Genomic DNA, 24,057 nt, shown 5'->3' on the forward strand with positions numbered 1-24,057 from the left:
GTGGAAAAATTTAATGGAAAATAAATAGCATGTTTGTGACAAGGGAGGCAACAGACAGATAGTGAAAGGGAAAAATGTGAGATTACTGTAGCTGGAGAGAGGGGTAATGAGACAGTTAAGACAGAGTGGGCCATACAGAGTATGAAACAGAGAAATTGTCAGAGGTTGAGTCACAAGTAAGAGTTTGACCTTTCCCTTCCCAACAACAAATATTAACCATTCAGCATTGGAATTGACCTGTTCCTCGCTCATGTCATGTCCTCTGACAACCTTAAATGACAGATCTCTCTCTCCGTCTCTCTCTCTCTACACTAGTCCTGCAAGCTTTCCTCCTTTGTCCCCAAATGCTATACTATACTAGCTTTGCAAACTACTGTCTCTACCATTTGTTCACCTTTCTACCTTTTCCACCTATTACCCTCTGATTTCAGTCTTGCCTCCTCTTCACTCATATTTTCGATCCCTTCCTCCTTTTTTCTTCCATCTCTCCTCTCCTTTATGTGTATTTGCTGCTTCTTCTTCCCTTGGTGGTGGCAGTGGTTAAGAGGTGACTAAACTGTCACAACCTGACACCCTGCTCTTTGCCTTTGGCCAAATACTGACACATGCTCTGTAGAAAAGATGTTTTTTCCTTTCCCTTTTTCCCCTCGGCACCAAGAAACATGCACGTGTCTGCTTTTTCAGACGCTACCATTGGCAGTGCTTTGTATAAACTGGTAATATCTAGGACACAGAAACATTTATTCTGAGCTCCTTCGACCTCACTTCCTTTGCATGCCATGCCTTGCTCATTCTTGTGCCTCTGTCTGTGTCAAGTTCAAGGTTAGCTGCTCATTGTATTGAGCGCCAATGCTCCCCCATCGGGACGGACAGAGGGGAGATGCATTAGCACCTCTGCAGGTGGCCCTCAATCTCATCTCTTCCCTCTTTTTTCTCTCCACGTCTTCCCTCCACACCTCCCTCTCGTCCCCTAGTCCACCTCTCCATCCTTGGCCCCATGGAGGTACCTGACCAGCCTTTGTCCGTCAGTGTGTACGTGGGCTGGGGTGTTTGTGTGAATGTTCATTGATGCATGCATTTGAGCTCATCTCCGTACATGCAATCATGTGCAGTGCCTGAGTATCATGCGTATGTGTCCGCAGAGATGTGTACCTCATGCTAATGTGTAGCATGACCAGATGACCATAAACTAAACCAAAGCCTGCAGGGGGTTAAGGCTTTCCCCTTGACCTGCTGCAGTGCAATGACCTGTAGTAAATGGGTTTAAACCTTACCCAGCCACAGCCTTTTATCTCCATCACATCTCCATCTCCTTCTTAAGCCACAGACCAACGCACACACAAACTGGCCAACAGACAGGCTGACAGAAGCCATATGGTCCATTCACTTCCAATGGTAGGAGGTAGCCATCAAAGAGCTCTCACAGCAACTCCACTCAGCCATGGACGGCCAGACGAAGGGAGGGAGAGAGATGAAGGGAAAGGAAGAGGGAAATTATAAGGAGAGGGCAAACAGAGGTGGAGAAAGGGAGGGGAAGCAAAGAAATAAGAGGAGAAAGAGGTGGGATGTGTGGTGAAGGGCAGAGAGGAAGAGACATCCTATCAATTCAAAAGAGCTAGAGTGTGGTGGAAATAAAAAGAGTGAAAAAGAGGCACTGAGGTGTACAGATCATATAAGCCCCGTGTGATGGGAAGGTTTTAAGTCCTGTGAGAGACAGAGCTACAGCAGGCATGGCTGTAGCTGTGGGCATGTACAGCATTGTACTGATTTGATGGCACTCACACGTTTTATGCTGACAGGAGGGTGTTATGAAATTCAGCTTAGACTGTGTCAACACAGACTTTATATGACACAGCCACTCAGCAACATCTGAGGCAAAGGTTGGCGTTCGACGTATGTGTTTGAGTTAAGGTAATAAATTAGGTTGTGGCAAAGTTCAATGCAGGAAGAGCTCATGTTCTCTCATGTCCTTTCCTATTGATGACTCTCTGCTGTCTCTTCCTGTGACAACCTTACTTTCCAGTTCTCCTGTCACTTCTGCTTTCTCACACCCACATAGTTATCATTCTGCTCATATTTCAGGCTCTGACTACACAATCCACTACATCCCCCATCACCACTATGATCTCTAGATGTTTCCAGGAGAGTCACTCCACCAACACCAGCGTCGGAACTCAAAGGAAACCTGTCCCATCTCATATATCATCTCGTTTTATGAAGATGAGTCTAATCACCCAAGTCTTTCGCTGTTGCTTTCATAATAAATACTGTTTAAATACATTTCCAATTGATCTCTCATTAGTTAAGGTTGAAGTTAAGGTAGGATTTGGGGTCAAGTATGTACTTATAAGGATAGGTTTAGGGGCTAGAGAATGAATTATGTTAATGACGGCCCTCACCAGTACTTGAAGTACAACCACGTGTGAGTCTGTATTCAGGTCCAAAAGCTTCATGTTGTACTAGCAAAATTTTATACTAACCCCCATTACATAAAACAATTTCACAAGCAAATTGAATTTAATTCACTGAGCTTCCTGCCCAGCTCAAATTCATGATGTCATAAACGTGACCCTGTAAACACTAACATTTAGCTTACCCAAACACCAATGCATTAAAGTCCATCCACTTTCTTTTACCGTAATGCTTATATTTATTCAGGGTGACGTGTTAGTCACAGGTCCATAAATAACACTCAGAAAGAGGAAGAGTGAAAGAGAGAGAGTGTGAGTGAAGATCTGAGAGAAAGGAGGGGGAGGAGGTTGAGGGATGGAACAAGTAAGGTGGAGGAGTGTATATAAATCAACATCCATTAGCTGAGGGGTTATAAAGTCACTGATGAAGGAGGTGGACTGAAGCTCAGTCCTTTTATTGTCTTGTTGTTGTCTTTTATTGCCTGTGATGTCATCTAATGGTATACAGTTAACGACGGGGGAGGAGTAGTATGTACATGGGAGGGGAGGATGGGGCTGTAATGGGGCAGTGTGTGCATGTGTGTACGCCTGTGATGACAGGATATTGATCACCTTTTGTCAAAGATGGTGTGTGTCTGTGGGGTTTCTTTGCCTGAATATACAGTACCATACAGGCACAATCTGATCTCCATTCATGTTGAGTTTGAATATGAACAATGCCAAAATCCTGCAGACACGTTTCTCTCAAGTGGCAATATGTGATTTTGAGAGGGCTGTCTGGAGAGAGGCCAAGGGAAAGGAGGAGCAAAGCATGAAGATAACCAGGAACAAAATTTGTTTCTAACATCCTGAAGCAAAAGCAATATTTATAACACCCTGAAAACAGCTTGTAATGCTTTAAGCACTCACAGCCACTAAATTCTCCCTTCCTAACTCTCACTCATCGTCACAGATGAGCAGTAGGTATTAAATATCATTACATATTTCCTCTGTTTGAAACATCTGCCTACGCTGCCTACCGCTGCCTAAACTGCTCTGCTCCTGTGCGCAACAAAAACAACAACAAACACAGGCAGGGGCCAGTGATCAACCATAACAAACAATGTAAAAATGAACACTCCTGTTTGCCTGTGTATTGGTACGGATAGACCTGTCGACATCAGTTGCTTGTTCTGGCCACAGTCATATTTTTGTTTAACTTCCCAACTCTGTCTTTCATTCCTCTCCCTTCATCTGTCTGCATAAAACTCCTTTAAACTCTCCCCTTCCCTTTAAGAAATACATTTCAGGAATATATTTCATCCCTGTCAAAAATCTCTCTCCCCCAACTTCCTCTGCTTCCTCCAGTCACTCCGTCCTCCACTCTTTCCTCCTCTCTGTGTAATGCTGTTTTCCCCAGACCTGTGAGGCTCACTGCCCTAGCTGCCCCAGAATTAGTCTCAGTCATGGCCCTACAATGTGTGTGTGTGCGTGTGTCTGTATGTGAGAGAGTGAGAGAGACGGGGTAAAAGCACAGGAAATACCACCCTTCTATCACACCTAGCAGCACTGCATCATCCCATTAGCCCAGAAAAAGGCTGGCACACGGGTGAGGGCACAGGAGCACGAGGGGTGTTTAAAGGTGGAAGCCACAACACGCCAAAACCCGGCTTATCCTGTGCTGTTTAACTCTGAGGGGACAAATCTTGTTTAGCCAAGGGCTTGGCTGTCACACAGACTGTGACATGTTTTTCAAGGGAGAGACAGTTATGGTCAAAGATGTTCGCAAATACTACGGCTACTATAACGCTCACAGCTGCAAAAAAGAGCTCCACAGGTTTTTAGGAGCTTCAAAGACAGCAACAACCATTTTTTTGTTTTCCAAAATGACTAACGAAGTGATAATTATCTTGTTTCCCTCCTACTACATTATTAAACTAGCAGACAAAATTGGCAAAATTATAAAAAACAAACAGATGTGACTCAAATAGGCTCTTGTGCTAACGCAGTGTAATGCAGTGACACAAATTACTTAATAAATGCTGTAATTCATCCTATTCTGATCCCTCAATTTGCCTCAAGAAACAGATAAGAAACTTTGTCTAATCGATTCTGCAACATGCTGATCTGTGCTGTCTAGCAAGTTCTGCAACATGCTGATGTGTGCTACAATCTGCCCCCAGGGCTCTGGAATTTATACAAGTCCAAAGAGAAGGAAAAGTACAGCGGATACTCCTGATACTAGGTATATACGAGTGTATGTATGATATATGGTGCAGTGGATGAGGAGGATGTTGAGAGATACCAGATAGGCTTGGCTCTAGGAATAAAACCCCCTCAGGGGCTCTCCTGATCCCCCTTCCTCAAAATACATGCACACTCAAATTCTCTACACAGTAACACACACGTCCTTTCTCTCTCCCTCTCTTTCATGCACACACACATACCTCCTCCTCCTGCAAATACAGCCGACTCAGCTGATTTGCCTGAAAGTCAATCTGCCTTACTACTACTATCCTTCCTCCAATCCAGCAGTCCCCAATTCCCAGCCCTTGCTCCACATTCTAACAGAGAGAAACCATATCTCTGCCTCGGTCAATTTCAGCCATCGCTCCTGTCCTCTGTGCTCTATGCCCTAAGCCCTGCGTTTCTCCTTACCTTCTTCACTCGTCCACTCTTTGTGCCCACGAAGACCAGTGAGTGGTTCTTGTAGACGTAGGCGATGACGGAGGTCATTTTGTCAACGGCGTCGGAGAAAAGAGGCTTGCCACGCACCATCTCAGACACACCCAATGGCGCGTTCATGTCGAGGCCACAGAAGTCGTCGTCAATGGTCAAGAGCTGCAGTGGAGAAGAAGGGGGATAAGTAAAACAAAAATATGATTCCGTTTCTGTCACAAATACTACACCCACACATTTTTGCAACTCTAGATTTACTGTGAGATGACAGGAACAGCACTGGCCAACACTTGAGGAGTTTTTGTGTCAATTTTTGAATAGAGCTGTACGCCACAGAGGTCCTCAGAGAGGAAGATTTAGGGTAAGTTAGACAGAGAGTCTGTTAGAAGTATTAAGCATGTTTTTTTCCCAGATCAAAATTAATAAGACCAAAAATCAATAATTGTCTCTGAGTGTGAGTATATTTCTGTGAGACAGATATGGATAGGGGCTGGGTCAAGAAGAGAGAAACATTTTGTATGTGAGTGAGAAAAGATGGTGTGAGCATTTGTATGCATGTGTGCATCTGCTGATCCGCATGTAAGAAGAAGCAAACGTGGAAACGAGTAAGAGAGAGATGAAGATGGAAGAAGACTGCAGTCAGGCTCTAGCACTGTAATAGTGCCAGAGGCTGCTCTGTCAGGCACAATTCCCCACCGTCCACCCAACGCAACGGCAACTGCAGAAATGCCAGTGCGGCAAGATATTCAATGTGAAATGATTCAAAGTGAACCGAGTGCAGAAAAAAAAAAAAGCACTGCACCGTTACACGGCTCTAAAGCAAATCACTACAATGCATCTAAATATATATATAAAAAAACAGAATGGGGAGAAATACAGCTACGGATGAAGGTTCATCTGTTATGCTTTCTGTGTGGACATGCTGCTGTGATTTTGTGATTATACAGATGGGTGTGTTTCATGTTTTGTACGTCTCTACATTTTGTGTTTGTACGCATGTGTTTTATCCTGCCAAGGGAGGATATTCATACCAGTCATGGTGGGCAGGATGACTTATGGGTTTTGATAAGAGAATAATGGTGCTGGGGATTGGTCATTATTCTGTGTGTATGGATGGATTTGAAACACTTGGCTAAGGACTGAAGAAGGCGTTGCTTGATTAATAGCTTAGCGACGTGGCGGGTTACTGTTGGGAGAAAAGTCTTGGCAGTTGACGATACCTTGACATTCTTTCAAAAATGCACAGAAACTGTCAGTAGTTAGATGAGATAGTGGGAATGAGTTATGAAACCTACACATTACTGTAATGACCTGATAAAAAGCCTTAATGTCAATGTTCAAATGAAGCCCTTGTAATACATTATGAACAGTATTGGTCTAATATGATGACTGGGCACAAACAGGCTGATAATATTTAATTATAAACCAAGTTGGTTGAAATTAATATTATTGTTTAACACCAAATGAAGGGTGTCGGGTAAGGCAAAATTTCATATTTGTCCAAAACATGGCAAAATTAAACTTTTATGTGATGGCAAATTTCCTGGGCCTCACTCAGGAGAATCCTAACATCCAACCAATAACACTGTGTTTCAGAGGGAGGCGATGAACATGCACGGACAAAATCTTGTCTTTCATTTGGCTTAAAATCTATCGAACCATTTCAAATCTACAGTTGCTTAGTGGTGTGAGCTGTCAGAGGTGGGATACTCTGGGGGGGGGGTGGCAGAGGGTCTTTTAGTTCATGTCTTATTTTCCGTTTTTCTTCCTAGAAGTGCACCCCCTGGGCTCTCGATCAATCCTGCACGCACCGAGTGTCTCCTCACAACCTTTCAGTAAAGGCCATCATCATCAGAAGCCTCAGACTGAGCCACAGAGGAAATGTGGGGTCTGCTTTCATTAGACAAATGGAACATGGCTTGTCTGGGCCACAATGAGCTTTAGGCTATAACATGGGGTTATATGAAGTGGTATGAATGATCAATAGAGATGACCTGAATTTGGGTCAAGATCATGTCATATGGTTAGAGGATTGAGATGAGGACAAGAAGCAAGAACAAAGACAAATGGAGGAAGGAGAGATGATAGATAACAGAGCAAGACTGAGATGCCAAAGAGAGTAAACAAAGATGAACATTGGCGCACAACAAAAACATATTTAAGTGGACAATTTTTCCTCCAATTCTCTGCTCTCTCCTTGCCTTTTCCCCACTGACCTTTTCAGAATGAGATGCTGTCAAGAATGCACTGTCTGTCCTACAAGTTGCGTGTTGGCTGGCTACTAGACTAATGGTGTTCTGATGAGAACCAGGGTCACTCCGTAAACTAACCGTGAAATATCACTCTGGTTTGCAATGTTATTCTTCCTGCTAACTTGCCCTTCATCCTCTGAGAAAATGATTAATAATCAAGTAAATTCCCCTTCCTTTCTGGTGCAATGACAACACTAATCTCCACCAGTATCCACTTACTGTATGCTTTCTGCAGTCACCAGTAAAGCTGCTTTTCTATGCCTTTGTTAATATTACTTCTTTTTGTGACAGTAAGAAACACCTTCTCTATGTTGCTGTCAGTTATAAAGGAGCCTCATTGTCCCAGGGTTCAAAGGTTAACAGGGTCTATCAGAAGCAAAATGGAGGACTTTGTGGTATTTGGGGCCTCAGTGATTGAATGCTTCCTTAAAAGATAGTAAAAGGTGCTACCATTTTTCTCAAGAGCATTTTCATAATTAATCATCACTTCAGATTATCTGTGTGTGTTTCTGTCAACATGTTTGCGTCTGCATGAGTAAGAGTTGATGCATGTGCAAGAGAAGGATGTTTTCATACGTGTGAAAATGTGTGTGTTTTCATCTCTCGTCACTGACACATGCTGTATTATTTCTACTGGTTGCCAATCACACCCGCCATCTCTGTCCCGCATTCTGCAATCTAATGAAATATATTCTCTGTCTGTCAGCCCTTTCAGGAAGCAGACACATTTTCATTATACCACCACCAAAACATGACATTTGTAGCTGTGATGCCACAGACGCCTCTAGTCAGAATACCGAATAATATCAATGTAGCCCTTGACATTGTCTGCCAATAAGACACTGATGTGACTGCTTGTGTCACTTTTTATGCCCCTTTTCTTTCAACCTATCTCATTACTGCACTTTCAAACACATACCGTATGGTTACCATTTCTCACAGCTGCTTTCGCTCTCAACTGTTTCTGTCTTAACTTCCAATAGCCAATGCTTTTCCAGTTGTTCAAACACAGGCAAACACTGGATTCATTTAGACATTGTGGTTTGTACACATAGATTTGATCTTAACTTGTGTATAAACACAAATTAAGAAGCGTTGCACAATTTCCAAAATATGCGCAGCTAAGAACAAAGTCCTGGAAACTGCACCGATAGATTTGTTTTACACATCACTGAGAACTGCTACCCATTTTGGCAGTTTACTAACAGTGATGACAGATTACCTTCAACATGCATCCAAATTAAAGTCAATTCTGATTCAAGATTTTAATGTAGGTACAAACAAATCAGTGGCTGCACATATTTTGTAGGATTATGAAATTTTTTTCCTCATTCATTTTTTTATGAGCACATAAAAAAGGGAAAAAATAAGACCAACAATAAAACAAGGCTAAATGCCTCCAAACTTCTCACTTCCTGGGTGCTGCAAGTACATGAAGAAGACAAACTATTAGTTGTGCTGATACTCTTAAGTTGTACACATGTGAATGTGTGTACAAAATCAGAAGAACTGCTTGATAAATATAATAATGACTCAAACCACTCAAAGGAGTTGAAACTGCAAACTCAAACTCTATTCCAGCCCAGGTCTGGCAACTATTTCGGCCAGCGTCCCGCAGCGCAACAACAAAAGAAAAAGATGGAGGGTTCCTCCCTAAAGACAGAGGGACAGGAGAGCAGAGTCTCTGTATTTGGACAGAGGCCAGGCACTGAGGCAGAATCAGGTCACTCTCAGCCGTATCCATCTCTCTGCTTCTGTCTGCCTGCCAGCACCAGCACAAAGAGAGCTCTCTTCTGGACTGTGCAGAGGGATCAGCAGATACAGAGTAGAGAGAAAGAGAGGGGGCAGTGGGCGCACGCGAAAGAGGGAGAGTTGCTCAATGCGATTAGTGGGGACTGAAAGAGATCCGCTCTCCAACGCTCTCTGATGTATGGCCTAATCTGGGCTTGCACTGTTGTGAGGGCCCGTTCCATTGGCTGCGAGTTCACAAAGTTAATGACACACATTAAACCACAGATATTTCGCTTCATGTTGCCGCTCAACCATAAAAGCTCCAAAGAGTCCACTTTCTTGCACTTCTAGCTATTTTTAATGAGTTATTATAAAGCATGTGGCAGTTACAATGACTTTCTTCATCCCTTTTTAATACGCTGATTCTGCACTTTGTTTTGTCTAATAAAAAGTACTCATGTAGCATTAGATGTATATGATTAGCTTGTTTTAGTGTAGCATTGAACATCCCCATCAAAAGAAAAACTTAACACTAGAGGAGTAAAATGAAAAAGTATCCTGGTTGCCTGCTCTTTGTATAATTAGCCATTTAGGTATCCCGTATTTTCCTCCAACCCTACTGTGCTAAACGACTGACCTGCCAGGATGATTGGCGGCACTAGAGAATTATGTCATGACTAAGTGGGTTTGTAGTGTTTATTGCAAGATATAATGTCAACATTCAATTTCACTATAATAAAACATTGGCTCTATGACTCCTGCAGCAACAGTGAGTCACTTTGGAGTAAAGCAGCTGCTAAAACGGCTTTCATTACTTTAGCTATACATCAAGATATGCGAGGGAATGTTTACTTCAAAATGATTGTATGTCAGCACTAATCCTTTAAAGGTATAATTTGCTCTATACTGATTTGTTTATTCCTACGTGTAGAATATTTACCTCAAGTTATTACTCTTATTGTGCTAGTATATGGCAGGAGAAAAATAAGTTTGAATGAAGAACATTTTACTTCGCTTTCTGTATTAAATGTTTGTGTCTCCCCAGATACAATTTGCTACAAAATGTTTACCAAAGACAAAGCAGGGCCTTCAACAACAATAGAAAATGGACTGTTATTCTCAATCAATAGTAATAATATACAAGTCCAGATGATGTTCAGTCCAATTGCACTTAGCTAGAGGTTTGCACAATGAACTGGAACTGTTACAGCAGTCCTGAAATAATCAGGATTGTGCTGAACAATATGTCTACTACATTTCTATGCTCCAGTAGATCAGCTACCTTTCAAACCACAGCATCATCTGGTGTATAAAGAATATGTTCTATGTTTGTTTGGCTAGATCAAAGTAGCTTTAAGTAAAATATTAGCAAAAGAGTTTTGTATGGTTAGATTAGCAACAATGACATTGATACTAACACTGGGGAAGCATGCATACAATTGTGTTTATGAGTTTAGATACCGTGGTAGTATTTGTGAAATATTGGCCATTTTTTGGAAGATATGACTGATCATGCTGAAAACTATTTACGGATAGTGGTCAGGTGAGGCCATTTATTTTCACATAACTGTGTGTGCCCTTTTTAAATTATAATGATACCTGACATCACCCAAATGGCCCTAATCAAAAGTTTACATATCCTTGAATGTTTGACTTGATAATATACACACAAGTTGACACATGCAGGTTTAAATGACTATGAAGAGTAAGTTTCCACACCTGTGACTTGTTTGATTGTAATTAGTGTCTGTGTATAAATAGTCAATGCGTTTCTTAGCTCTTGAGAGACCCATGCGCATTTCGTCTAGGGCTGCTCTGACTTTACTGGATACTGAGCCATGGGGAAAGAAAAAGAACTGTCAAAGGACCTGCAAGAAGAGGGAGTTGAACTTCTATAAATTTGAAAATGCCAATCAGTAGTGTTCAAGCTCTGATAAAGAAGTGGAAAATTAAGGGTTCTGTTGATACCGAGCCATAGTCAGGTAGACCAACAAAGATTTCAGCCACAAGTGCAAGGAAAATTGTTCAGGTTGCAAAGAAAAACCCACATGCAACTTCAGCTGAAAGTTACATGTGGTTGTTTCAAGATGCACAATAAGGAGGTACTTGAACAAAAATGGGCTGCGTGGTCAAGTTGCCAGAAAAAAGCCATTACTGTCCCAATGCCACAAAACACCCCGCTTACAATATGCCAAACAGCACCTAGACAAACCTCAAAACATCTGGAACAAAGTTATTTGGAGTGATTGCCACAACTATAGACACTATGAATGGTACACATCTTACAAATTCTGCCAGGGTATGTAAACTTATGAGCACAACTGTATCTACTAAATACAAATATTGACAAAAACTAGAGATCATATACTGTTGTAACAGTTATTTGCAGCAAATATGGTGGTTGAAACTTTGCTGTTATGATCTTCTCAATACACCAAGTTTTCTAGTAACCTCATATGTTGGAACTACAGTTGTGCCAACAGTTATGTAAACTGTTCATGACTTCACTATGACAGTGACAGTGTTTGTGTGTAAGTGTGTGTGGTGCGTGTATCAGCTGGACCACTACTGTGCCAAGACGTAGTCTGTCTGACTACTGATCCACGGTGCCCTCCATCACACATAGCAACGCATGACAGAACAAACCATCACACACGCCATGGATTAGACTCGCACACTCAGTGAGATGTGCAATGCACAATTCACTCTCACCCTTCACTAAAAATACTATGCCAACCTTGTTTGAACTCTCCTGTAAGTTTCACCTTTCGTTTTGTTTTCCTTATCCCATCTGACTGTTATTTCCTGTCTCAATAGAGGATTTTCTGGTTTATCTCCTCACAAAAACTGTCATCTTTAACTCTCCAACCTTATAACAATTTAGCCATATGAGGGCTTTTCTGCTTTTAGATGCCCATCTCAGGCAGAAACAGAAAGAGAGAGAGAGAGAGATAGGAAATGCAAAGCCCTGTTTGTCAGATATTCTCATAAACACATAAGTACTGCTGATTGCAAATGAGCAAAATTATTTCCGGGAGCGCAAGAAACAGTATAACATTTCTAGGATGAAATGTATAGCGAGTAATTAATTAAAGGGCAATTAATTTTCGGTAAGTCAGTGTGGCATTGAGATGAATGGTTGGCAAGAGAACTCAACATATAGACTTAAAAACATAGCATCTAGCAAGGACAAGCATAATAACATGTCTTATGAAAAAAAAAAGGAAACAATGTTCATTTCATGATAAACAAGAATATTATTCCTGTGAAAGAAAACTGGTTAAACTGAAAAAAATCGTTCACGGTCTTGGTAAGAGCAGTAGCCATTGTGATTCTGTTTCTGATTGCTGGGGTTCAGTGCTCTTTGCTGCTTTGTCAAAGCATCTGCAGGGTATTCCAAGAGAGCATTTTTTGCAGCATGACTGAATTGTGCTCAAAATTCAGTTTGAATGCACGAGTGTCGACGTGGAGTACAAGAGCTGTCACCATGTAGATTTAACTTCCCCTTTGTATGGCGCCTTGGGGACTGTTTCGAAAACCAGTCACAATGATTAGGACTGAAGAAAGTGGTGCACGAATATACGGGCACGCACACACAGCTGCTTCAATGCCTGACAGTGATGCCATCTCAGGGAAGATATGCCATCAATCTTAACAGATCAGTGCAGTTATAGAATGCAAAATGGGGAATGATGGTGAGTTATAGTGTGTGGGCATTCATATTAAACAAAGCTGGCAAATCTGTGTATATTAGAGTGTGTATGGAGCCATACAGACACTTCCCAGGGTGTGCCTGAAACAAAGTTGATATATCTGCATGTTCTGTTGGCAGGTTTCAATGTGAGGAGGCAGGCTTTAATAAGCCTGTGATATTTTGTAAATTCATGTTTGCCGATGCTCGCACCTGCCAACCCTTAGCTGAGCAGCTACAACAGATAATAAATATTGGTTAGAGAAAACAATCAAATCAGGAGAAACAGCATGACGATTGTGGAATGAAACAGACATCACTAAAGTGGAGCCAGGAGAGAAAGAAGGTAGAAGATCATCAGAGCCAAGACGCAAGTTTAAGAGATGCAAAGATAGAAAAAAATAGGAAACTCACAAATCATACTACGAGCTGAAAAATTAATTCAATATCACGAAGAGAAAGGAGTTTTAGATAAGCTATTCAACCCCTAATTGCCACTACAGTGTGTACAGGAAGAAAATCTATTTCTTTCTGGAATGATTACTTCCATTTACTTTCCATCTTATTTTTCACCCAAAATTGCTTTTATTAAATTGATAAAAACATTAATTGACAAAAAAGGACTGTATGCATTACAAACTACAGATTGTTGACAGTAAACCTACAGTACTGTAGTACTGAACTACCCAACAATACATTAAGTAGTTAAAATGAGCTCTATTACAACTACAACATTAAAATGCTGCTCAGACATTAATGCAACTGTAACAATTATCATATTACATACAGTAACAGTCAAAAGTTTGGACACATTGCATATGTAATAATATGACAACAACAGGGGCCATTTTCTGCATAAGAAATACTTTCGATACATTAAGTACATTTCACTGATAATATTCATGTACTTTTACTTTAGTCAGATTCTGAATACAAGATTTTTACTTGTAACTTGTATTACATTGTGTTTTTACAAAAGTAAAATATTTGAATATTCTTGAACAACTGGGTTTTTCAACAAAAACTATAACTATGATTAACTTCATACATATATGATTGGAAATGCACTTGATGTAGCTAGATGTACCCACCCTAGTAACTAGACAAAAGACAAAAATAACAAGGGAGAGAAATTAAGGCTCCCAACTCAGTGTTTCTGTGTTTTCAGGCGAAGGCCAGCCAGCAGAGTTTGGTAAAGGAAGCAGGAGACACTTGTTTAATCACAGAATAATGATATTGTGATGGATTCTGACCTTTACCAAGTGGTATCATGTATGGAGATTTAATTAGTGAGCCAGCCAGCAAGCAGCATAGCGGATATGTGGATGGAGTGGGGTGAAGTGGGGAGGGAAGGGGGGACAGTTTGTATGCTCTTAATGAATCCACTAGCCTTTCGCTTCCTGAGGATGTGGCCTAGACTGACTCATCAGCAGCAGCAGCAGCAGCCAGCCACTGATTAAGCTCCACAATCAGGAGGAGGAGGGATGGAGATGGCCAGCACAGGAGACAACACCGTTCAAAGGTTGGTCAAACACAGAACAAAATAGAAGAGAGAGTCGATAACATGAAAAATGAGCATGGGGAGGGAGGGGTGGGGGGGCAGAATGTCATATTGGAAGAGTTCCTTTCAAAAGAAGCTGAAACAAGGAAGGGATGAGCACATGTGTTGGGAGGACCACAAGAGAGATCAAGAAAAAGACTCAAAGAAACAGCAGCGGCCGGGTAGAATAATCTAATTAATTGGAGTGAATTCAGAATGTGAAGTCGATAGCACATGACAAATGTGGAAGAATAGCCCGTGGCATGTTAGTTAATGACATGTAATTAATGATCATTAGCAGAAGGGATGAGGGGATGGCCGTGGCCTGTCAGGGACTTACAGGCGACCTTGTAATTTTCTCATCCATGTTTTGGGGGGAGGTTAAAGACATTACTTCACCCTGTGCTTATAGAAAGCATTGTAAGAGGAAACAGAGGAGGGAGAAGGACAGACACAAGGAGAGGCAACATGCGAGAGAATGAGAGAAGACGGGATGGTGGCGACTATTTTTATAAGAACATGAAGAGAAGGACAGGCAAAGGGAGAAAAGAGCGGCAGGCAGTGAGCAATGAATCAAGGATGAGAAGAGAAGAGAAGAGTGAGGGAATTTATTGCGATCCCGCTGTTTTGTTGTTCTGTTTTTTTTCTGCTGACACAGTGAACATGCAGGGAGCAGGCAGCGTTTTTTTTTTTTTTATAGGTCACATGCCACTTCACAATGATCTATGGATGCAGGCCCTTTGCAGACTTATACTGTTGAGCACGCATTATGTGGCTCAGCCAAGCGTGGCCATCTGGGGGAGAAAGGAAGCATCCCCCCCTCTCACTCTCTTTCTCCCTATCTATGCTCTCTACTGCTCTCTCACCCATCATGCCGCTCTCTGTACATTCCTTTTCCTTCTCAACTTTTCCCTCTTTCCATCTCTTCCACTCTGACTGAAAGCCTCTTAAAGATGGTTTAAAGCAACAAAGGTCTGACAGGAGTGAGTGTTTGTTTGTCCTACTCAGGCCTGCATCCTGTATATGTGTTGTGTCCCTGCGCATATTTAGACCTACTATGATGACTACTATTCTACTATTCCTCAATCCAAAACACTGGCAACTCAAAATACTTTTTTTTTTTCCCCATTCTCTGATAAACCCCACTGATGGCTAGAAAATGAATCATCACAGAGGATGAATGACTTAACTGTTAATCTAATAGAGGATTACTTTGTATAAAACATTATCCAATCATTGAAATCCTCAATAACTCTTAGAGGTGAGACAGGAACACCTGGAGATTAGTCAAGATAGAGATTAGTCAAAACAAGAGCTGTGTCCCAATTCCACACTTCATACTCATTTCAACTAGGTTTTATGTCTGTGACATGTTGTGAAAGAGTACACGCAAAGATGCGTGCTAAATGTGCAAGATTTTTTGATTCATGGTGTTGATGGACTCGGAAGTTCCACAATGCAATGCACATGGGCAATTAAAGGTGTTAATTATATCTGGAAAAAAATATTCAAATTGAATGTTGGTGAGACAGCCCCAGGAGTATCTAAGGAAATGAAAAACAATGACATTTTAAATCTTTGGAAATTAATTTTGCTTTATTGTTTAAGATACCAAATTTGAAAGTGGCAGTAGTGTTTAGTAGATGTCCATTTGCACAGGTCTTGTACAGTACTTTAAGTCATTGTATACAAAGTACACTGTACACTAAGCAACCATACATTAATATTTCCATTTACAATGAGCAGTGAGAAAAGCATGTAGTCATATGTGTTAATGTTTTACGTGTTAAATATTTATGATTGCATTCATTGTGATGCAATGGTGTTATACCAATGAATGGTTCCCATAGTAGTGAGAGGGTATTGTGGTTACGGCTGTCATGCATTTGTTAGAGCAGAGAAAGTGTGCGTACAACATGTGGTTAAGATCTATACACACTGAGTCTGAATGTGTTTCATCCATATCAAAAACCAGTGTGTGTGTTCATGTTGGTTCATCCAGCCAGGCTACTTTAATGAGCCTGGGGGCTGTTCATCCTCTCCCTAATTGGAGGAAAAACACATCTTGTTCGAAATACAACAGAGTTTGAAAGACAGAAAAAAAAAACTGTGTAAGAGAAAGCGAGAAAAAGGGAGCATAGTGTAAGAGACAGGACGAAATTGAGCGAGGAAGAGTGCATAGATGAAGGGGCATACCCTTAATACAAGGCTCCTTTTCATCTGAGTTCCTTCTAGCACTAACAGCCAACAGACTGACATGCAGGCCACCATTTAAAAAATTTAATGGCCTGATATTTTGTCCATGTCAGTTTTTACTCCACAGATTAAGGGGGATTTTTGGTCACACTGGCTTTGGAATGCTTTGTGGACTATATAGAGATTTCTACCAAAAAAATGATTCTTTAAAAAAGGAGCAGATCATTTTAACCAGATTTTATGTTCAGATGCATCCAACGGTTGCTGTGTTTTCTACCCCAAGTCAACACTGACCACCACAATTTACAGCAGACGAGGTCCTCTTGCAATGCTGCAAGCTAAGAAAATGCTTTAGTTAGTGGGGGAAAAACAGGTGAGCTGCTGATATGTGCCAGGGACCCTTTATAAACAGTCAAATTACACTTTGCATTGCAAATATTTAACAGGTTACACAAATAGTGTACTGTGTGTGAAAGAGACCTGCATACACAGATCATACATTATAATATTATACAGCAACTGTTCACCTCAGTTTTCAGTCTGAATCTAATCTTTGATGCAAAATAAAAAAATGAGAGTAAGACTGTAAAATAGAGGTGTAATAGCTGCAAAAGAGTGAATAAGACCTTGAGCTGTTATTTATGTGGATGTATGATTCTTTAATTAGTGTGCTGCATGAGTGCAGGAACCCCAAAACTAACCTTGTTTGGCATGTTCAAGACTGAATATGTGAGTGTATGTATGAATATATTGTGTGTGTCTATGTTGGCTCTCTACACCCAAGGAAATCAGACTAGACAAGATGTGAACAATGAGTGTAAACTACATTTCTAATGATATCAGAGACACAGCGCTCCCACTCATGCACCATTTAAAGCAGCAAAGGAATTAATCGGAGACTAACAATCAACTATTCATAAAAATCAACTACGGGATATTAGAAAGGAAACAATTCATCACTGATACATGAGATGAGAGTTATGTTACCCCGCAACTCTTCATCCTAACATACAACACGATCTCATGGTGAAAACACTCACAGGAAATATGCTCTATATTTACATCTATTAATTTAGTAATGCTCCGGCAATAGGCCTTCAACTTCTGATTTATGTGTGTGTTTTGTGCTCGTGTGTTTAAATATGACTCCATGTTTATGGCTGAAGCATCAACTCTACTCTAAGGGCCCTAATTTAAATTGTGCAAGCGCAGGTGATTTAATCAATGTACACACAGTGGACGGCTGTGCGTAATGACACTACACTCTAGTGAGGTACTACTCAAATCGGGAGGCTGTAGATTTATCAAAATATTAGTCCTGCTGCCTTCAGATGGCTGCGAGGATTTAATGAACTGAAGGAGAAGCTTTTCATACAGTATAAAGCAGCTGTGTATAACAGATAATAGAAGAAGCACTGATGTTACTTTAAAGATCAATGCAACACTGCTTTAACCACGTTGAACTTTTTTTTAATGCTGATTTAAGCGCATCTACTAGTTGTTGAGAGAATGTTTAATTAAAATAGTTAGTTTTCATTTGAAGCATTATTCTATTATTGATGTGCATTTGCAACAAGTATTTAGTTTGCCGTTATTGACAAAATCACCAGACAGTGGAGTGACAATGCGCCAGAAACAGATGTGGCTCTGAGACATCAATTCTAAGACCAATTTTCCACAAAATACTCAACAACTCACTTTGCACTGCCTCATTTGAATGAGGCTCACCCATTTTGTGCCTCTGCTCCCACCTGTGCACTATGCACGGCCACACAGTCAAAGCAGATTTCAAGGTCAGGAAAATACTGTCGGAGTGCTGCTTGTGCTGGTTGTTGTGGGGTCTATTCCTCCAGAAATAGCTTACAATTCTGATCTGCATTTTAAAAACCCACTTAATAAAGTTTCATAAAACAATTTATTTGCTGCTCTTATTCTAAACTTCTCCCTATCTTTAAACTCCACCATCTCCATCTCTGTAGTACCTATACTTACAAGTGTGGGCAGCACGTGTGTGTGTGTCAGAACTCATCTATCTCCTGCAGAGTCCACCGTCACTTGTTCAGCAGAGTCTAATTTATGCGGTGGCGATACTGTGGCGCATGCTGAAATGGCATCATTCCTCAGCGCTAACCCCTGTGTGCTCCCTCACACTTCCTCTCCCTGCTGACAGCTCCACCCCAGGCATGATTTATCAGGCCCTCAAGCAGCAGACAAAGGCGCCCCAGCACGTGTGCTGTGCCAGAGACGGATTAATAGATAAACACTGTGATTCCAGAACCAAACACAAGAGAGGGTCAACTTCATAATGCCTTGAGATACTGCATGGCTAAGGTCAGACCAATATGGACTGCATGGGCAGTGAGAGGATCAAATGTGTGTTTCTGAAATATGACCAAGCAATCAAATTCTCAAGTATTTGTAGCTGTATAAATTCTCATGTGTAGCTCTTGTAGATAAGAATGATTGGCCTGACTGAGGATTAGTCCTCACAGTGAATATATTTCTAGGTAAAATATCTGTATTTTTGTTCAACAGTGCTTTTATTCAGTCCTCTTTGCATATGCTATGAAAGTTGAATGCAAATACTGTAATTCAATTTGGACAAAAACATCTGCCAAATGAATGTAATGTAATGTATTCTGTTTAGTAAGTGTAGTAAAACATCCATTTTTGTCTTCATCTTATAAAGCACAGATATAATATACATACAGTAATCTACATTACTATCTAAACCAGTTATAAAAATTAGAAAAAAAATACAAATACAAAACCAATCTAGTTTCAATAATACACTGATACAGTTTGGACATTTTAACCCATTATCGCCTCTTGGAACTCAAAAAGAGCTGGTTCATTGGTTGGTTCAGTCATGCTTACTTTGTAGAGGAACATACAGCATAACTAACAAATGTAATCTGATCAAGGTAATTTTGTATTTCTTGAGGTTGGCAGCTTTTATTAAACGACATAATATGAGATCAAGAAAAAAAATTGTATGAGACATTGTTGGCTGATTTTCAAAGTGGTCTAAACATGTAACACCCAATTTAACCTTGTTTTTTTATGTGCACAAAGTGAGAAATCAAATGAACTGAATCACTGAATTTGTAATGCTGTTATGGAGAATGGAATTATGGTAATTTGGCTGAGCATTCAGCTGCATTGTTTAAAGGGTGAGCGGATTAAAAGAGGCAGTGGATGCTTAACATCTCATCGTAATGGGATGGAACATGAACCCACCCAAGAACACAGTGTTCATGAAGACCTCCCGTAGTGCATCCAAGCTCATTATAGTAATATGAGCCTTCACAACTCATTCTTCTTCAGAGATACTCACCTGTAATGTCCCTAAATTAGAAGTTATTAAAAACAAGAAATCATCAGTGATTAATTTCTCTTAATTTTGTCTCAGTAAATACCCTTTCCCTAAATTAGTCTGTTTGATAAATTCAACTTTAAACAAAACTACTCGACACCTGCTGTTTTGGTAGATTAGGAGTGCAGTACCAGATGGTATATGTGTATTTTTGTACGCACAGTATGTGTGTAGTAAAAAAGAACAACCAATGTACTATATACTTTCCCAGTGCCGTCATTAAATTAGTGTTTGGGTACATGTGAGTGAAGGTCACAAAATGTGCGCTGTGTGCATTCTCGTAGTACTCACCGCACTGCTGCAGGGAATATCTTTGACTTTGAGCCATGCCAGGTCCAGTGTGCCCTCTCCCTTGTAGCAGGACTGCAGCCTCTCCTTAATTTTCTCGTTGATCTTCCGCAGAGAAAAGACACACAGTGCAGAGTCCTGGGATGCCTGTCGTGGACGTCTCTTCTGGCCTTTCGAGAATACAGCGAACAGGACGTCATCATCCGGCGCCACATCTAGTGAGCGTGCCAGGATAGCACCAGCTTTGGACAGGTAAGCAGCCTCAAGTAATCGGTACTCAACGTTGCCACTAATGCATCCAATGGGCACCTCTACATAGGAGTTGAAGGCAGTGTCTGCCTTACAGAGGCGGACTATCTTGGAGGTGTACACCTGTTCTCGACCTGCAGAAGAGGACCCGGTGGTTGGCCCACCCCCCATTTCAGGCTGCAAAGTCAGGAAGTAGACAAAGTTTCCACTGGCAAAGCCATAAATGTAATATATGTCAAAGTCTGGGATAACAGTGAAGGTGTCTGAAGGGATCTTAATCATTGAGGCCACAAACTCATCATGGAAGACATAGGCAAACATGCCATCCTCCTCTGAGTTTCTGGCCAACTTGCGACTGGAGATGGTAGGGAAGTACTCTGGCTTGCCGTCTACTGCTGTGGCTACAAACAGCATGTCCGGAGAGGCATTGCCATATGAAACAATGACACCAAACACAGAGCCACTCTCATTGACACCAGAGAGGTAGTGCTCCTTCTTGTGAAAGGGCTCTCCAAGTTTGAAGAGGTCATCTAGACGAAGGAGTTTACAGATACCCTGGTAGAGGCTGCCACATGCCAGTAGCCGATTCTCCCGATAGTCCATCAGAAGCATCTTGTTGACATTGTTGGTGAGTGTCAGTGGCTCACTGCAGGGCTGGACAATCCGTGGTGGGTAGCACTTGCGGTTGTCTTCATCCGGGCCGGTCTCATGGGACACCTGGACCTCCAAACCCGGGGACAGTTTGTAGATGCGATTGACGGCTCCTAAATAAACATTACCATTGCGATAGTCCACCGCCAGATGGTTGAATGTCCATTCAGGGTTCTCAGCATGAAATGATGCATACTCCTCCTCCTGAAGAGACGCTGTGATCACTTGGGAGCCAGAACTGTGAGCCTGTGGGGCTTGCACCACTGTTTGTGATGTCACAGGAAGCGCCAAAGTGGACAGGAAGCAGCATACAAAAAAGCAGGTCCATGTCCTGGTGAGGGACGTCATGGCTGTGCGGAGTCTGGGAGTGGTGAGGAGCGGGAAGGAGGCACAGTCCAATACTGTTGGCCAATCAGGATCAAGCCTCTCTTGAGATGGAGGACATTATGCACCTGAAAAGGGAGGAGACAAAACCCAGTGAAAATCAGCAATATGAAGACAAAAATTACCAACAAATTAGTGTATATTTAACATGACTGTGACATGGTATTGATAGATATACAATCTAGAAAAAAGACTCAATTAAATGTTCTATTTTCTCATTTTATCTGGCACAGATTAGAGCAGATGACTTTTCCAAAGAACAATGAGGAAAACAGGTGAAGAGGCTTTACACTTGAGATGCCAGAACAATCTATAATTAGAGATATAATGGGCTAGACAAAAAAAAAAAGCAAAGAGACCGAGGTACAGTATGGAGGTTTAAAAGGCAGTGTGTTGACAGAGCTTTAGCCAGTCGGATCAGTACATGGATTGAGGAAGGGGACAGAAGAGAAAGAGTAATGCATTGTCTCAGAGGAGGCGATTAGCATGGCTCTGCACCATCTCGCTGTGTGGACCCCTGCCCCTCTCTGCCCCTCTCTGCCCCTCCTTGCCTTTCTGCTCCAGCCGCTATGCACCTAATTGATTCTCCCCTTGGAGTGGCAATTTGCATGCTTTGCCGATTTCTCTCTTTTCTCCCAATAGGGCAGCTCACCTGCTGACACTGCTAGCAGAGAGAAAAGGACCTCCTTTTTCTCTTTAACATACCTACACACACACACACACACACGGGTTTATGGGAAGAAGAGGAACAATTAGGGAGGAAATGCAAGTGGTTGCAGAAATAAGCTTCCCTATAGTCCTTAGGTCATTTGCAGACCCTCAGCATTACATATGCAGCCACACACAGCACATGTACAACTACGGTATTCTAAGGAAAATTCAGCATGTAGTGGGTAGAACTGTCTTGTATGTAGACCTGTATCTACATACTGTCAAAGCACCCAGCACACAGACACACAACAGCACAGATTATCAAGAGGAAATGACAGCATTTCCTGTAAACATGGTGGTCCCCTGTGTGTGTGTCGCCTGCTCATTAGGCCTCTCCAGTGACAAGCTGGGTTTTATGAGAAGTGGTGTTCACCTGGGTAGTATCCAGGTATTAGTTTTACACAGACACAAGAATAAAAGTCCTGTAACACTAATACAAATCGAATCTTGAATTCGAGCTCTACGATATTATTCTGGTGTAATCAACCTTCATCATACGGAAAGGAAAAGTATAATTTTAATGTAAAAATAAGCAGATATATTTTTATCTTTCTTACATTTACCAAATTTAGCCAACTTTCTGTTGTATTTCAACAGAACAGTTGAAAAAAAAGGTTTGCAACTGTGATCAAAGTATTAACTTGATCCAAAACAAGTGTGTATAGTGCTAAAAACATGATCTAGCAATATGTAAAAATAGCACACATAATATCCACATCTTTTCTTTTCAAATTCAATTTATAACAACCTGCATGCTGTTGTGTGAGAGGTACAGGGTGAAGACAGGAAAAACTCTAAAGTGTCATTCATCATAAAGCTATGTGAGAGCTTGTCTGTCACACTTAATGCAAATCTCCATCAATAAAAGAGACAGTTTTATTGAGCGATGTCATGGTTGTGTTTTAGCTAGGCTGTCATAGCAAAGAATGAAAATAAAATAAGAAAAAATCCAATATTTCTTCAGAGGATTTTTTTACTGTGATCATTGTGAACGCTTGGACCCATAAATGGTGGTGCTACCTGACATTATTTAGCCACAGATCTAACGGGTTCATATCCAAGCAATCACCAGTTTTGGTGGTGCCAGACGTAACCTCGCTGCAATCTCACTAATCTCCCCTACATCTCCTGACAGACGGAGAGAGAGAAAGGACAGAGCATACAGCCTCTCAATACATGATAAGAGAACTGGAGAGGATGATGAGGGATAAAAACTGATAGAGACAGAAAAGGTGATGTGCATTTAGATGTGTTTGTGCACAAATGGGTGTGAGTCAAGGAGCAATCATTACCATAGCTATGATCATAAACGTGGAAGCAGAGTAAAATGGGAGGGTGGAGGGACAGACAGACATAGCTAAATACCAGCTTTGGACAAAACAGTAGAAACACTCACAATATCATAAAATATCCCTCCAGTGAATACTAAGTCAGGGATAACGAGATGTTAGAGTCAGTTACCAAACCTTGAAACAACACAGTCTCAAAAGTAGTGCGTAGTAGTAGTAGTAGTGTTAAGTTGAATTAACACATTTGCAAGCCTGAACAGAAAAATAACACTATCACAGTCACCAAATCAGTATTTATTGCTGGAAAATTGCCGGGAAACACTGAAAGGTGTTTGCGTTATTGTGTCCACCCCCTATAGGGAGAGCGAGAGTAAAAGAGAGATGCAGAGTGAGGTTTAAAGCGAGTGGCTTAAAGAAAGTAGTGAGTGGAAGCTGCTGCTGCTTGAGGAATAATGACAGGGAAGTGAGCCCATAATGTCCCTTTAAAAATGAAAGGGGAGCTGCATATTAATCTCACACAGGGAACAGCACTGGTGCTCCCACCTCTCATTTACCTTGCGGGTGGGGACGGCCATAACAAAGTGGTCCTCTAAAATTCCCAGACAACTTTATTCAGCAGTTATTATTAAT

General features: G+C 41.3%; 1 protein-coding gene across 4 annotated transcripts in view; it reads right to left on the reverse strand.

Moving 5' to 3' along the window:
• Window positions 1-24,057, reverse strand: part of plxna4 (plexin A4) — a 243,640-nt gene that overhangs the window by 194,620 nt on the left and 24,963 nt on the right. For all 4 annotated transcript variants that reach the window (XM_067582264.1, XM_067582265.1, XM_067582266.1 and 1 more), the window contains exons 2-3: window positions 20,147-21,495; window positions 5,049-5,231 (exon numbers count right to left, since the gene is read on the reverse strand). In XM_067582264.1, the coding sequence (XP_067438365.1) occupies window positions 5,049-5,231; window positions 20,147-21,391 (1,428 nt within the window). In that variant the 5' untranslated portion in view covers window positions 21,392-21,495. The remainder of the gene's footprint in view (window positions 1-5,048; window positions 5,232-20,146; window positions 21,496-24,057) is intronic.

The sequence above is a fragment of the Thunnus thynnus genome, chromosome 23 (assembly GCF_963924715.1).
Source record: "Thunnus thynnus chromosome 23, fThuThy2.1, whole genome shotgun sequence".
In the NCBI taxonomy this organism is placed as follows: Eukaryota; Metazoa; Chordata; class Actinopteri; order Scombriformes; family Scombridae; genus Thunnus; species Thunnus thynnus.